At 32.4% G+C, this 18,204-nt stretch overlaps 1 protein-coding gene across 2 annotated transcripts in view; it reads left to right on the top strand.

The window, feature by feature from the left end:
* LOC139810364 (uncharacterized) overlaps positions 1 to 18,204 on the top strand; it is a 293,594-nt gene that overhangs the window by 269,197 nt on the left and 6,193 nt on the right. For both annotated transcript variants that reach the window (XM_071773847.1, XM_071773848.1), the window contains 8 exons: positions 3,481 to 3,690; positions 4,397 to 4,657; positions 10,087 to 10,203; positions 10,323 to 10,436; positions 10,617 to 10,760; positions 15,921 to 16,123; positions 17,105 to 17,256; positions 17,338 to 17,410. In XM_071773847.1, coding sequence (XP_071629948.1) covers positions 3,481 to 3,690; positions 4,397 to 4,657; positions 10,087 to 10,203; positions 10,323 to 10,436; positions 10,617 to 10,760; positions 15,921 to 16,123; positions 17,105 to 17,256; positions 17,338 to 17,410 — 1,274 coding nt within the window. The remainder of the gene's footprint in view (positions 1 to 3,480; positions 3,691 to 4,396; positions 4,658 to 10,086; positions 10,204 to 10,322; positions 10,437 to 10,616; positions 10,761 to 15,920; positions 16,124 to 17,104; positions 17,257 to 17,337; positions 17,411 to 18,204) is intronic.

Below are 18,204 nucleotides of genomic sequence, written 5' to 3'. Positions count from 1 at the left end.
AGCGTGCTTCGCAAAATGGCTAAACGCTAAAAGCAAAGAATAGCATATACGCGTTTTCCGCTTTTTTTTATTATCGCGAAAAGATTCGGATTGCAATTACGAAATTAGTTCTTCTCTGAATAAGATTTACAAGCTGTAGCGGATCGAAACAAAAGGCAGCTATGCTGCTTCCAAATGTTAGAAATTATTTTTTATTGTAATTTTCTGTTTTCTCTATAACTATGACTATTCTGAAAAAACATTTTTATACAATACATAAAAAATAATAATATTCTATATTTCTACACTTATAGAAAATATTTTAATATTTTTATAATTGAAATATAGACGTGTAAAATATCTAAATATCAATTATAACTCTTTTCTTTTTTTTAAATTTTGCGCGTGTACGGTTTTATTTTAAGTATATCTACGTGGTAATATTGTGTATTGTGTTTGTTTGTTTACTTGAAAAAGAGCATAAAGAAAAACGCATTGCGATTTTTGAATGCTACATGTTAGGTATATCGACATGAGAATATACGAGATATAAATATTGTAGATCTCAGTATACCGCGTTTCCAATTTCACTTCTGTCATATTCATGCAGAGATGAATACGCAAATACGGAAAGATGGCCACGAGAGGCGAGACGCTTCAATATATTGGAACATTCAGAAAACAGAACAACGAGTCGTAAGCACAATAAAACACGCGCAACTTCATCTGGCCTGCCGTCCCACCGAAACTCGTATCCCACCATTCCCACCGCTTTTCGATTATAAACTGCTAGACGAGCGCAGCAAACGACGTAAGCATTGTCGATTTTGCTGGCGCGTGTAAAGTGTAAATCGACAGGCACCGAAAAAATTGCAAAAAATCCGATCGAGGTAGAAAAGAGGAAAGGCACGGAGAAAATGGGGAAAGCGATGAAAAAATTGTTGACGCCTATATCGTAACGCCGACATTTCGGGCCGAACAATCACGGTAGGCGTGAGCTTTTGCGGAAATATCCGTTTGATGAAAATACCCATAAAGCTAGAGGAGTAATATCGATCTGGCAATCTATTTAGATTTCGCAAAGATTATAGCTTCGTTATTTATGTATATACGTTACGTTTAAAAAAATTCTTTAAAAAACAAAAAAACATTAGCTATTTGCTCTAATACATAATATTCCAGATTCCTTAGAATGGTTCTTTTGGTTAATAATTAAAAATTAAAATGTGCAAAATTCAGAGAGAGAATTCAAAATTACGGCGAATATTAAAATAATTGTTTAGAAAAATTATTTGACATTATGATAAAGATACTTTTATGTAAATATTTTATTTATTGTCAATATTGTCAATATAAACTACATGTATGTACATACACAGTACATATACATATTGATGTTGAAGTTGCTTAAAGAGATTACGTAGTTTAATTTCTTTCTGAAAACAAACATAACCTGAATTGAGAACAGAGAAAAGAGAAACCGAGAACAACACTAGAGTATTCACTTTGTTACTTGCAGTTACTGGAAAATAGGTGGCACGGATGGAAACGCTTTACGACCTGCGGAAACTTCGTAATAGTACCGTTACGACCTCCCGCCCTCCGTTTCAATAAACTAATTGAACCTAAAACTTCTCAAAGCCATGTAAAGTCCTAGTCGAATAATATTCATCCACCATCATAAAATACCACATAACAAAGTTGTAAAGCCAAAGCAGTTAGTAACATTTATTAGAAAACAATTGTGAATAAAGATTTTAAATAATATTTACGTCTTTACAGGGCACAACTAATACACTATATTATTAATTCCTAAATTGTAAGAACTAGTCTGAAAAAAATGTTTCATTATTCGTTAATCTAAAAATTTTATTTAATTTTTTAAATGCAAATATGATAATCTGCAAGTTTCTGAAATATTAAAAAGAGAACATGTGTGAGAATAGTTTTTACCTTCTTTTCTTCCGAGGATATTACACAATGCTTTTACAGCAAAGAAATTCTAGCGAATACGTGCGTTGTTGAAAATGTTTTGAGCTAAACAAACTTCAAAAACATATGTATTATTGAGTCAATCAAATTATTTTTAATCAGTTAAAGAGCTTCAAAGAGAGAGACAGAGCAAGAGCGAGAGAGAGAGAGAAATTTAGAATAGCGCAGTACATGTGCGGTTGAGGTAGATTTTCACACTTTCGCATTAACTCGTATATCCCAACCGACTGTTGATGGCGTTGAAAGTTTCTACACTGCTCGCGAGTTGAGGTGAGAACGTTATCTCGTCGATGTTGCATTAACGGAAGTTAAGCTTAAGCTATTTAAATTCTTCATGTGGATTATACAAGTTTATATCAGTTACTCATTGCCAATTAGAATATTTTCAAAACACATTGCTATGAGAGAAATATGCAAAAATAAAAACACATACCTACAATATGAAGAAAAATGTAATTATATAGAAAAGGAAGACTCTTTTTCTTTCTCTCTCTCTCTCTCTCTCTTTATCAATTATGGTAATTGCAATTATTGGTTACACTTATGAAATATTTGATAATCATCTCATTAACCACACAATTGACCAATTATTGATAAGATTACACACTTTAGTATATTAAACATATCCATAATATTTTTGTTCACTTATCTGTCACATGTAAAGCATAAATTTATATGTACATTTCCGGAAGATATTGTCAATTACTGAGCTAATCGGATGCGCCAAAAACTTGAACGGTCGTTCATGGCGGAAATATTACCTTGTCAATGTCGCATTAAGACGCGATAAGTTTAAGTTGGAATCCAATTTGAACACCCGACAGCTTGTTAGAGCTTACCTCGGCTGTGAGTGCAACTTTGATGATGCGCAGATTTAGCATTCGCCAACTTTGAAACGAGCTAACTCAAAAGCGCGTTCCGCGGAGGCGTTCGACAGTACCTACCAAGCAAATTCTACATTCCGCGCACGTATCTACTCGTGAAAGTCTCGTGTACCGAGAATAATGCACAATTGCACAATGGAAAAAATTCAAAAAATTCCGGAATTATGCATTGCCAACTTGTAACGTGTGTCTATATAAATATCATGTAAATAATTTATATTATACAGAGAAAGTGCGGGTATTGTGGAATATCTTAAACCTTTTTAGATAACTTGATGATAACTTGAAAACTATTAAAGATAACTGATAGTGGAATATAAAAATTGGTTTTATTGCTCCAGTTGTAATTTTCCAAGAATATATTTTTAAGACTTTATTTTGCTGAAAAATAGATCTTTATATTGATAGAAAATTTGAAGGCAGGAATATCATTTAAAAAATTTAGAATATTTCAAAATTTTTAAATGTTTTAAAATATTATTTAAAATATTGTTATTTTCTGAATTATATTATTTGTAAGTTAACCATTATTATACTGAATCTACTACAAATAATATGCTAAATTCGCAACATGACGTTATCGCGTTACTTGTATATACCCAAGCTAACCCGTATACTGTTTCAGGCTTTGGTGTACCGAGATGGCAACCTCGTCTCAGGCTCACTCGAGGCGTTAGTACAGCATATGGTTCCTACGGAGGAATATTATCCCGATCGAGCGTATCTCTTTGCCTTTTTGCTGAGCGCCAGGCTCTTCATCAAACCACACGAGCTGTTGGGTGAGGTTTGCGCTCTCTGCGAGCATCAGCAGAATCTGAATGGAGAGGGCGGTAAGGTGAGCATCAATACTTCTCATCTGCGAAATGACACGAAGCTCTCTACTGACATCAGGCATTCACGAAGGCCGCGTATTATTGTTTCATCGCAAAATCATCCATCTTTATATCTGGTCGTATTTTCCTTCCACCTTCTCGCGATCTATTCTTCCACGGAAAATATAAACACAAGAAATTTTATATAGTTCTTCTCACTCTCCTCTCTCCTCTTCTACTACTTTACTTTCGAATAAAATAGACAGTTTTCTTTTATCTTACAATTTTTTATAGTAAATTGTCAAATTATTAAAATCCTTTTCTTTCAAAATCAAATTGTGAGTACCTATTAAAGCATTTTCAAATAGGTAATACCGCTTTTTTTTCTTATATATTAATACGTGAAATATATATATAAATATATATATATATATATATATGTATATGTATATGTATATGTATATTATATGTACATATAATCCTATATGTATAACGGTATTGTTTCGAAACTAATTGCTGCTATACTGAAAAAAGGTTTTAGTTATATAATCAAGGCTTGATGAGTGTATATTTCTCGTTCACAAATCGCTCCAATAGTCTCTTAATGATATCAATACTCCACTCTCGTTCTCATCACTTTATTCACATTCCGAAAGACATTTTGCTCCCTGGAACAAAAAATCACCTTTGTCATTGTAAAACGATTAAGTATCAGTATACGTATTCCAGGAACGATTGCATCGTTTCGTGCCGCGGTTGGTACAGCTGCTAGCGGAATGGACGGAAACATTTCCGTATGACTTCCGGGATGAGAGGGTGATGGGTCACGTTAGGTCCATCACGCAGAAAGTCGCGGCGGTTGACGCCGCGGCCAGGCAGGAAGTTTCAGCGCTGCTGCAAAACTTGCTGCTACGACTGACGGCTCTGGAAAGGTACGAAGAGGGCCTGGCGAGACTGGCGACCGAGGCAGCAACGGAGCAGCTTACACAGGTTCGTGAGTTTCGATACAAGCGCCCATTTGCGGCCATCAGCTTGCATTTCGTTGTCCCACCTCGGCTTAGGTGGTAGCTTAGCGCGACATTTTCCAAACTACAACTTCGCCGATCTCTCTGAAATTAATTGTGCGTATAAAGTTTGTTATGATTCCTATCAATTTTTTCAAACAATAGCGACGTACAGTCTAACTGAATAACAAAAATGTAATTTGGTGATGACGAAAGCTTTTTTTCCGCAGAGAAATCGAAGTAATGCATCCGCATAAGTCGATTTACATGATCTTGTATGCTAACAATTTTCATAATGTCCTATTGTGTCGGGATAACATTTATTAATTATAGAAAATAACTCTTTATCTCGTATAAGTCAAATTTACATATGTATCAGTATGCGTCGATCACATCGTCCATGTCATAGTTAGATTTGAATACAAATTATATCCATATCTGCAAAAATAAGATTTCTCTATGTAACTTACATCATGAGGCTTCATAAAATTACACACCACGCACAAAGATAAGATAGTAAGGTAGTATAAGCTAATAAAGAGAAAAAGAGAAAGAGTATATAGTAGTGTCGGTCAATCGCGCATTGAACCGAGCTCCGCATTGTTCCGCAATTTCAATATGGATTTTACTCGCGTAACCGGCTTGCCATGTTGCAAAGCCCGATTACTCGGCTTACCGTAATCGCATCGACCCTTCGAGGACTTTCAGCATAATGAAGCGATAATATTCTCCCTCCGGATAACGCCCCGCCTCTTATGCATTCTCTCTCACTTCTGAACGTGTTCCACACATGGATTGCTATATCACGATTGTTACATTACACGAACGTAGGTATCTCGGTTACATTCATGTATCGCACGCGCACCAACGCGCATATATACGCATCCCGATCGAAACGCACAAACTTGGACGTCTACGGTCCACGGTCCACGTGCGCGTACGCGCGTGCACTTTGCGCGGTTAGTCTAACCCTGTTAGTGCAGTTTCCATACAGGGAGACGTTAATCATTCCGTTAATTTGATTATCGCGTGCCTATCTGCCGCTTGTAACACCCGCTAATAGGTAATTTGCAGCTACGTTAGTTAGTTAAATATACCGGACGGTGTCATGTGTGGCTAATCAGTAATCAGTACGAAATTGTGTGGCTGCACACCTCTTTGAATGATGCTAGGTCGTTTTGCGTCAAGGATTACGATGATATATTAGAAGGCGGAATTTCTCTGAGACAATAATAATATTTATAAATTATAGTAAGCTACCTCATACGCCTATCGAGTTGTTCAGTTTTAGTAGTTTCCTTTTTTTTTGCAACTGTAAATGGCAGCTATATCTACGCGCCATATTTATATACGAAAAATAGCAATTACTATCTATTTCATTAAAATTTTTTTATTTAGAATACTGTAACATAAAATTTAATTACAGCACGAAAAGTATACCTTACACTAAAATAAAAGTCAAAATTGAATGCAATATCTTGGAAAAAAATGTTTGTGCAGAGAATAATATGAAACTTTAAATATTGAAACAAAATCTTAATTTTAATATTCTTGATTAAAATAAATAGCTTTCGCATAAAGAAAACCATCAAATTATTATTAAATGTGCAAACTTTTTAGATAATCAATTATAAATATTACCAAGTACGAAATTTTATTTTAAATGTGATTATGAATCAATTGTTCACATTATATTTTTATACATTAAAAATATGTATATCTTATAAGAAAATGCAAAATCTCAATATTAAATTTTAAAATTTATTTTTATTAAAATTACATTTTTATTTATCCATCATATTTATGGTAAACGATTCAGAACGTCCAAAATACTAATACTAACACGATATAAACGAGTTAGGGGATATTTATATTGAACTTACGCACGCAATAATTCTGCCATGAATACGAAATAACTGTTACTTACTACGTGCAAGATAGAAATAAAATTAGGTATTTATATGTTTAAAACGAAAAATTCCATTAAACCTGCGAGATAGAATTTCCGGCGAATTTATTCCAAAGAATATTTTATAAAACGATTTTTTGCCGATTATATGGTAAATGTCGCAAAATTTCTATAAGGAAATAAGAAATGTTTAAGCACATACACAATTTCCTAAATATAAAAACGCATAGTTTCTGCTTTTTGAAAACCCTTGATCGAGATACATACATTTATGTAAAAGATGCAATAAATATACGATAACAATTTATATTATCTTTGCGACATTATATTTTGCTGTGTAGTTACTAAATGCTTGGCACGAATGTTTTACGTGATCCTTATTTCTTTAACAATTTTACTAATTTGCTTCTAACAAAAAAGCAAAAAATGATACATAATCTTGCAATCAAAACAAGTTCATTAGTTAATTCATTTGACGACGATGATTACAATTATTAAAATCTCTTTGTTGTTGTATCAAAACTTTGTACATGAGCAAAAGCCACTGTGGCTACTTGATCGTGGTTGCTTTAGCTGTTTTGTTAACGTATATGATTCGTAGTTTGTAAAGTTTTGCGAAGATTACTTATCACGAGCTCTAAGACAAGCTGGAAAGGAAAGACGAGAGCGCGTGTAAGTAAAAAAAAAAAAAAAGAAATGCTAAGAACAAGAGGAGAAGAAGAAAGCATGAGACAGGTAAAGCACGTCGAGCTCTCGCGAAGCTTCGGCTTATTAAACCGCAAATTCGCTTCGAAGCGTTTTTCAACTCGTTCTGTACGTGCCACGACGATAGCAACGATGCTGTTTCACGTGGAAACATGGAAGAGTTACAACTCTCGAGACCAATAATGCCGTATTATTTTTACCTCTCTCCCGCTTTTTCCCCTTTCTTTCTCCCATTCTGCTCTCTTATTATTTTAGTTTTTCCAAAAATATTTTATTTTTTTAGTTCCGATTGAGTTCTGTTTTCTCTTCGAGGATTTATAAACGTTCTATAAATTATAGCGTAACGCAATATTTGTCATTGTTTAATAACAAGTATCGTGTGTTGTTTTTTAATGGAGAAATGCGAAAAGATATATTAAACTTACAATTAGTTAGAAACTTCGTATTTTCGTATTCGTAGATTTCAAAATGTATTTTATCCGTCAACATAACGATACAAATAATCCCAAGCGTAAAGAGCTGAATTATTAGTTTGCCGTACTTTCGCAGCGGTCGTTCGTTACGTGTCACACCAGAAGAAGACCATTTCTTTTTGCTCAAGACGAGAAGTAACTTACGAGACCAATCATGAGTTTTTGATATTTGTTTTCTTTCTATCGAGCAACTTCTAAGTGCATCCTATATCGAAAGCTAGCAGAAACATCTCACGATTGCATCCTCTCCGCCTTCGTTAGAAATTTCGTTTTAACTTACAATTTATTTTATCCATCGGTTCAGTTGAGTTTCGCTCTCTTGAAATGAAACTGCATGAGAAAATGTGGCATGTGCATGACATTTTTTGTTATAAGTTATCTACTCGCTTTGCTATATCTCAAAATTGCTTTTACTGATGAGAAAGGAATTTCTTGATATCGGAGAAAATAGAACTAAAGAATAACTTTATAATTGAGTTTTATATTTCTCTCTTCCTTGTTGCATAATATATTTATATATTACTACAGTCTGCGATATTGACAATGTACGTGTGAAATTAAATCAGTTAAAATATCCAAATCTTGTTTAAGTAAATACGTATTTCAAGCGCAAAATTTATTATATATATAGATTATATAGAACGAAAGAAAATTTTATACTTTCTGAAAACAACTCGTTAATAATTTTTAAGCTTTCTGTTATTATGTTGAAGTGATAAGTATTACTATATTGCAATAGAATCAACTTAATTGAAAACAGTTAAAATATATTACAAAACATATTTAACAATCAGAAATAAACGATGAGCTACATATATTAATTATGTGAAAAAGCTTGCAACAATAATAAATATTATTTAAATTGCAAGGAAAATTAATATTGTTTCTAATGAACAATTTATTTCAAATTTATGTGAATTTTTTGGCTTTTATGGAAATAATTTCGTCATGGTGAAGCAACGATTAAGAAAATTTATTACTATAATCACTCGATGTGAGAAATCACGCGAATGTTGCAATGTTACGCATGCAGAAAAAAGAAACTGCACTTGCATGATATTTCACAGCAATCCATGATTGACTTAGAAAGAAGAAAATACAACTCATTGTAATTTGGATCATCTCGTAATTTTTTTGGTGATAACTTTTCATGTTTTTTCTCCATTACAAAAATTTATTTTATCTATTACACAAAACATTTTATGTTTAAAAGTGCCCTTTATCCATAGAAAAATATCATATTTTGATTGCTTGCTTCGAGATATCTGAAATTATGATATTTTTTACAGAGCAGAGTTCCACGTGAAGATTCTTGAATTATCTCTTTTACGGGCATACTCATCAAAGCAATTTCTTCTTTTTCTTAGTCTCTGTCCACTTCTGTACCCGGTTCTTCGATAATATGATCGGCGATATAATTCGATAGAGGGAAGTCCGTCTCGGAGTGCCATTTCCTCCTAAACGGATCACGCGGCCTAGTGATTTTATTCGTCGCCTCTCGACGACGTCTTTACTTCTCTGCCGCAATCGGAAAAGCTATATACGTATATTTATCACCATCTATCATTTCTTGCGGACCAAAGTTATCAAGGGATATCTATACATAGACTTGCAATTAGACGTGAGGTTGAAAATGTAAAGAATGCATCCCGAATAAAATCCATCCAACCCCCCCCCTCTCTCTCTCTCTCTTTCTCTCTTTCTCTCTTTCACTCTCTTTCTCTCTCTGATATTGTTCTTTAAAATGTTGCAATAATTAAAGTAAATAAATAAATCAAATAGAATAAAACGAACAAAAAATAAAGAAACCAAAGTTCTGAAAGATTGAAATCTTATTAAAACAGGAAAAGTATACAAGTCAATAGCAACACGACAAACGGTGTATGTAAATGATTATTTGTTAGGTACCATCGGTACCATCAAATACTCAGACCAACAGTTTTCCTTTTCGCGCGTAATAATTCGTCCTATCATTTCTCTTGTAATCTTAATACTGGTATTTTCTCTCGGTGAGAGCAAAATTTAGAATTTAGAAACAACAAATTTCTTCATATAAGCATGTTTTTGTATTACGATTTGAAGCTATGATTTCTTATGTAAATTCATGGATTGAATCGATTAATTTTAAGGCTAATATAAATCCATAATCTAAATAATGAATAAAACGTTACAGAAAAACATTTAATTTAGATACTTTAAGTTGGATGTTTTTCTACAATATTTGTTTTATGAAAATTTTGCAAATTAATATATTGTCTTCGATATGACATTATCTAGAAATATTATTTTGAACATACCAATATAAAATTATTATTTTTTATCATTTAGGTGGATATTACTGAACTCTGTCCATCAGCCATTGTACTGGCACAACAATTGACTCATGTAGAACTTGAAAGACTCTCTTACATCGGACCCGAGGAATTTGTGCAGGCTTTCGCCAAAGTGAGTTATTTTTAGATAATTGCAATTATCTCACACTTAAATTATTTTATATATTTCTTTATGACAATTTTATAATTGTATCGTAAATTATATTAAACGCTATTATTTTCATTATTCAGGAATCGCCGCATTTAGAAACGTCTTTCAAAGATATGAAGAAAACTCGGAATCTTGAATCGTACGTTCAATGGTTTAATAGATTGAGCTACTTCGTAGCGACAGAAGTTTGCAAAGTAAGTATTATCGCTTTAACGCATATTAAAATTTTTTGCAACTTTTTGTGCAAAATTCTTGTTGCTTAATCAAAATTCCTTCGTAAAAAATAAAAATATATTTTTTTCTCAAAGTATTGGCGAATACCTATGTTAGATGTTATACATTCCATAACCAAAAGTTTCTCCCTACTTTTTCAGCATGCGAAGAAAAAGCAACGCGTTCGTGTCGTCGAATATTGGATCGAGACTGCTCGAGAATGTTTTAATATTGGCAACTTCAATTCTTTAATGGCTATCATTGCTGGCCTCAACATGTCCCCGATATCTCGCTTGAAGAAGACGGTAAGAGAGAACACATGAATTTTTGTTTAATTGATAATAATATTTATGCTTGTTTTGAATATTAAAAGAGAAAATAATACACATTTAGGATGTCTTATATTTCTATTAAACTGCATATAAAAAAATTTATTATAAAGATATATTATAATGCTATGTACGTTTTATCTTTAACATTATAAATATTGTCTACGGTCAACATACATTGAATCGACATAATTGCTCCACAAATTTTATTAAAATCTTGGAGCAACGAGTCCCGCGAAAATTGCGTCCGGAAAATTGAAACCGACATCTATACATTTTATTCGCACGGAGATATTTGGGACAATGCATATGTCTATATTTCCCAATTTTTCAATTACGCCAGCAAGAGCGTATTCGAAAAATGCGAATATTCGCAAAATGGTTAGCTTCGAATGCATTTTTTGCATTATAGAATGCAATGTTGAGAGTAATGGCATCAAGGGAAGAGGGAGGGTATTGCACGTCCGTGATATAAACGGCCTGTAATCTTTGTAAATCGAGAGTAGGGTGCTGTGAGCTGTGACGACATGTGTCAACATTGCGAATGTAACCGCAAACGCCGAGAAATAAATTTTTGCTGTTTCTCCGCAAAGAAAAAAGCTATCAAGAACGATTTTGTCGTACTTTTGCACGAATAATCCACTAAAGTTTTTGATATTTTAGTTTTTGAATGATAATTTAATTTAATTTTCATATATTCACATTAGTGAAAATTAGTTGTACGAAGTTGCAACCAATCCACTACGGGCGGAAGAAGACGTTAGTAGTCAATTGACGAAGAGAAAGCGAAGGCAGAGCAATCGAATTAGCTCGAATTGAATTTTTCCTATCGCGGTTGACCGTGACGCCGCGCCGCAGAAAAGACACGAAATGTGGCTCGCGATTCCCGTAATTAAAAAGTTTCAAGTCAAACGGCGTTGCTCGGCAACGTTGTCCTCGCGCCACTGCCGTTCCTTTCGTCTCGTTGGGAATTAGCTAATTGCTCGACCAGCGTTCCACACATCCACGGGGGAGAACTCACGCTATTACGTATTCTCAATTTCCACGTGGATGCACTCCATCCAGGAATTCCTTTAATCCAGTCGTCCAGCTCCCGGTGGGACGCTCTCTCGGACAGCGCTTCCGAAAGCTTCCATATATTTAATATTTATCTTAATAATGGGGTAATGTGTGCGTTGCTTCACGAGAAGAAATTAAATCTTTAATAACTTATTGTTAGTGATTCCATAATAAGAAATTTATTATAGAAAATTATAAGAAAAGATATGTCTGATATTCACATTAATCTGAATAAACACACAGGTTGAAATTTTTTAAAATTTTAAAATAAATGAAAAACATTAGTCAATTTAAATAATAATTTAATGAGATTTATAAAAGGGAAGAAAATAATGTAATAGTTTTAAATAGTAATAGTATAGGAATAATATATTTAATATTTGCGAGTATCATTTTTGCGTGATATTCATGATTTATTGAAAGATAATTTATCATGATTTAAAAGTGATTTATGCTAATAGCGGTGAATTAAAATAAACATCAGAATTCTACTATATGTATTCCGGTATAAACGAAAGTAATATATGTAATTATTTATTATAAAACTTTAATTAAATATAATTACTATAATCCATTATATCACCTAGCTAATGAGAAGTTAATTAGAAGCTAATTAAAGCATAGAATGATTGACTTTAAACTTTGATCGCAATAACAATTTGCAAAGAGAAATTTGGATTGGAATTGGAAGAACAATCACAAACTAATGTCGTTTCTTGCATTCGCATTAGTATTCATGTCACTGTCATCGCAATTTCGCGTATTCCTTCTCATCGATATCATCAAATTTGAATCCGTTTACCGTAAAAAGTAATTTTATAACTTACCAATATAGAAGACAAATGATATTACTCGTTTCGATGCAAAACGAAATGACACTGGCGCGCGGAGAAAATAAACGTGCTTGTCATGTGTGGGGAAAATAGAACAACAAAGACAATGTGAATTTTATATGATAAATTTTGTGATAAATGAAAAAATAATTGAAGCCAATATTTTTTGCGGAATTTCTCATTCGAAAGCATCGAGAAAAAACTTGTTCGAAAAACTTTCACGTGCGAATAGGGGAAAATAATTTGGAATACGAATAATCGCATTAGCGAATCATATCTTTGAATCCATTATCAGTAGTGGAGCAAGGTAATAAAAACTTGCATTTCTTACAATTAGAGTACAAACTTTTTGAAATTTTAACAGATATTAAGTATAAAAATAGCACAAAAATAAATATTTCTATGATATGTAGAAAATCAAATTTTGTACAAAATTTTAAATTAAGAATTAAGAAAAAATTGAGTTAAGAGTTAAAGTATTTATTTAATGCTGAATAATTTTAATTAATATAAAAATTGACCACAGAATCAATCTAAAAATCTGTAATTCAAGGTAAATGTAACAGTTTTAGATACACTCTATTTATATAATAATATAAAATATTTACATAATTATGTATCTTTATAATAATATTTTATGTACTTTTTTATTATACATATATTTTTTACTATATTTATTTTTTATTTGGAATCAGAACAGAAATTGGCCAATTGCTGCATAGCAAGAAAATTATAGCAAGAAATATGCGCTTCCTCTTTTTTTTTAGTAATACGATCGTACCGCAAATCGAATCACGAGAAATATCGGACCATGGAAAGTTTTTTCGTCGTTTTCAATTACAAGTTTAACCAACCTTTCCCTTCTTCCTTTTCTCCTCATTTCCTCCTCTCTACTTCTCTCCGTTTCCTTACCCCCCTCCTCTCTCTCTCTCGCATATGCACGCTACACACGCACGCACGCACGCACACGCACACACACAAACTAATGTTTAATATAAGCGCCTATATACAATTCAGTTCATTTGACCGAACCGACTGATTTATATAGAAAGTGCGCAAAATAATTATTGAAACTATAATAAACGAACATGTCAGTAGTGTAGAGGATTTGTTCGGTAATTTTCGATAATGAAAATTTAACGTTCCCTACTTTTGTGCTAACGCGTGACTGAAGCTCCAATTTACGAGGCTATTGCAAGAGCAACCATATGTTCTATGATATGTTCCATGATATGTTCTAAGGCAAATAAGGCCCAGTTTTACAAGTGTCGGTTAACTGTTAATCTTAGATTAACTCACTTTTCGTCTCCTTCTAACGTCCCCCTTAAAAAGAGACAAAAAGTGAGTTAATCTAAGATTAAAAGTTAACCGACACTTGTGAAACTGGGCCTAAATCATCAGCAATTAACTGATCTCAACACAATGATACGTTTTTCCTTACAATTTATAAATTAATCAAATTTTGCGATCTTCAGATTTTCACTTACTACAACATTTTGAAAAAAGCTTTTTCGAGAAACAAATTCCTTATTACTTGTATCTCCAGTGTTCTATTATTCCTATTATTTCACTGATCTTTTTCTGGAAAATAGATTCTGTTCCTTTCATGCGATAGTATTCCGACATCCTTTCCGACGTAACCAGTTTCAATTTACCGGATCTGGCAGGAGTCCCCGATTGCTACTGTTTTTGCTCTAGACGAGCGTTTCCGGTGGAGTCGAATCAAGTCGGGCCAAGAAAAATGGCTCTCACGACGGGCGAGAGGAAGTCTCTGGAGATCAAGAGTCTATCTGTGAGACAGGGTCAAAAGTCAAAGTCTCGGCAGACAAAACAAGATTTTGTGCAAAATAGAAAATTATTTATAGAATGGATAATTCACAGTAATTTTTATGCATTTCGAAAATTCATTTTAAAAGAAGAAATGTAACTAAAGATAGATTTTTATATTTAAAAAATGTTTATTCTTTATTAAAAACGAATGCACGAAAAGCTTACATCCAGATATAATTTATATATCGTAATATTTTGAAAACCAAAAAACCGAAAGATAAAAGAAATGAAAAATTAAGAAATTATCAGAATACTAGAAGGTATATAGAAGCATTTCAATCGTTTCTTAATCTCTGAGGCTTGAATAAGATGCAAATATTATCCATCGACTATCTTTAGCACCTTTAAACGAACAAAGCCTATATACTCCGCATCAGGATTAGATTAAAGAACGTAAATCGATGGAATAAAAGTACTGCAGTGTGTGTCAGTGTATTTATTAATAATATATAATTATAATATAATAATTGTATCTCACACAGATTTGACAAGATTCGCACAACTACTTCGTACAGTGCATGCACGTCGGTCTCAGCTTCCTTTCTCTTTCACCGCACGAAAATGACTTCACAGATCCTCTCTCAAATCGTTAATGATTTGATATAATAAATAAATAAGGACACGTAGACAATAGACATCGCTGACTCAATAATTATCTATACTCGTGTAAACAGCTGGCATACGTTTGGCTAACCTCGGTCTAGAATCAAAATATCCTACAGTACTACGTAATAAAAGTATACTCAATTTTGATTTTATAATTATTACACTCTCTATATTACCATCTCTATATATAATGGATATTATTTTATTATATATAAATGTTTATGTTTTATGTTTTATACACCAAAATATCTCTTTCAATTTTAATCTGTTACGACTATCTCTGACTAAATATTATAATATAAAGAATGTCGGTCAGAAATATTAATCGTTAGGTCGTGAAATTTGTAAATTAAACGTGAGTGGCGTAAATATCTCTGAATGTTATCTTTTATAAATTTATATAAAATAATTAATATTATTTATAGACTTAAAAATACTACAGACAACAATGTGATACGAGACGACAATAATAGGATAATAATTAATACAATTTAATGCAATTTAAATGCTAAAAATGTACTTTCCATACATAAACTTTTTCACTCTTTATAGTTCTCTGTATACTACTGCAAAGATTGTTCATGTATATAAATACAGCTTATAATTTATAATTTCTTTTTTACTTTTTCATATTTATCGAAACTTTATAAACATGAAATAACATACATATATTAGGAAATATGAAATTTTTATTTTATTTGAATCTATCTCTCTATGACTATTTTTGTACAATTCTAACAGACAATTTTATACAATTTTAATTTTTTATTTTATAAATCAATCTACGATTTATTTTTATAAATTTCAGTGGTCAAAGATACAATCTGCCAAGTTTTCAATTTTGGAGCATCAAATGGACCCAAGCAGCAATTTCAGTAGCTATCGTAGCACGTTGAAGGCTGCAATGTGGCGTAGTGCTGGCGCTACAGATGAACGCCAGCGAATTGTAGTGCCCTTCTTTAGCCTCCTCGTCAAGGACCTATATTTCCTCAATGAGGGTTGCAGTAACAAGTAAGTAATGTCAAACGTACGATACGATCGAACGATCTATTTATATAATTTTATAATATAATCCATTGAAAAAAGTAGAACTTTTTATTGCAGAAGAAGACATATAGTTTGAACATTTGCTTACATAGGTTATAATTTTTCTTTATTATTGTAAATAAAAATGATATTGTCTCTAGTGTTGAGTCTGTTTCAATAATATTCTCAACAACATTATGAAAAAAATCGTATTAGTTAAAAATGGTGATATTTAAAAATATCCATTTCGGAAAAAAATTTAGAAAATACTGATAATCTTTTACGTTAACATTATGTGTTCATAACGCAAAAATTATTTTCAAACAATGTTCAATGTTTATATTTTTATAATAAGAGGTTAAATAAAATAATAGAATAAATATTGCTATTTTAAGTAATGCAACCTTGACATTAAGTATTAATAAAAGTGGCATTTCTCAAATGCATTGAATTCGTTTTAATGTCCCTTATAATATTATTAAAAAAAATATTTATATATATATATACATATATAAAGTACTATTTTAAAAAATCAAAGCGAGTTTTTTATGAAAAAAGATGTTCAATTTTTTTAGACCACATGTTGTAGCTTGTATGAAATAGATAAATATTTTCTTTACAATCTTTTTCTTGAACTGTCACAAGTATTTCAGAAATCAGCGTTCAGCTGAATATGTATATCCATCTAGAACTAAAAATTTTGTGTATTCCGACAATACTGAAAATCTATATATATGTATATGTAGCGTAAATTATAGTTTTCCAGTACTGACAATACATTTCAGAATGCATCTATCAGTAAAAACTTTGGCATCGTTAGAGATCAAGATTATCGATTCAGTGTGTTAAATACAACGCGTATTTAAACTCGACGAACTAATTATTTAAAATATGTAAATTATAGTTAATTTGTATCATAGAATTAATTATAATTTCCTGATGCTTAAGATCAATTATGCGTTTCAGACTGCCAAACGGTCACATTAACTTCGAAAAGTTCTGGCAACTAGCGAAACAGGTGACTGAATTTATCGCGTGGAAACAAGTTGCCTGTCCATTCGAGAAAAATCCGCGCGTTATTGCCTTCCTCCAAGCGAGCCCCGTACTCACGGAAAACAGTAAGCGATATCCATTCTATTCCGTAGTGAAAATATAAAGACACGAAATTGTTCGATTTTAAATATTTATTTTCTTTACAGCACTTGCATTAGCATCTTTCGAATGCGAGCCGCCCGATAACAATCCGGAGAAGGAACGTTATAAAGCTTTAAAGTGAGTATTGCATCACATTATTGAGACGTAATATTCTTGCTATAATATAATTGTTATTATTTTTTGAAAAAAATGTGTGCGTGCGTGCGTGCGTGCGTGTGTGTGCGCGCGCGCGCACAAAGATTGTAATTGAGAAACTATTAGTCAGCAAAATTTTGTTATAATCTATTTTAGTAAAATTAAATTTCCGCTGTCTAACCTAATGTAATAAAATTTTATCGACTTTCTCTAGACAACATCAATATGTACATCAAGAGCTTGTTTTAAGGGAGTATTCTTGTCCAGAGTGCTGTTTTGGAGGTGATTTTTTAAGATAAAATGAATTTCAAATTGGGTCGAGTTTTCTTTCTGAAATTTTTTACACATATTTATTGTTGCTTCAAAAATATGTATAAATTTTGTAGAAAAAAATTTTAACGTGTGGTTTTGCACGCTCGGGCACAATGGTGCGCGGAAAAACCCCTGATTGGCAACCAGTGTTGCAGACGTTGTATGTATCTGAAAAAAAAAAAACATTCTTAATCTGTATGAGGGTTGGTAGCAGAATTGGGTCAAAATAATTCTTTTTTCTTTTTTTATAACTTGCTGAAGGGGAAAAAACGTAGGAAAAATCGACAATCAACATTTAGCATGTCGCTATTTTGTAAAAAAAATTTTTTCTGGCCGAATCTGCTACCAACCCTTACAACACTCATACAGATTAAGAATATGTTTGCTTTTTTTACATACATACAACGTCCGCAACACTGGTTACCAATCAGGGGTTTTTTCCACGCGCCATTGTGCCCGAGCGT

Source organism: Temnothorax longispinosus, chromosome 3 (genome assembly GCF_030848805.1).
Source record: "Temnothorax longispinosus isolate EJ_2023e chromosome 3, Tlon_JGU_v1, whole genome shotgun sequence".
NCBI lineage: Eukaryota > Metazoa > Arthropoda > Insecta > Hymenoptera > Formicidae > Temnothorax > Temnothorax longispinosus.
The sequence above is the reverse complement of the archived record's forward strand: the minus strand, read 5'-3'. Positions and strand labels throughout refer to the sequence as shown.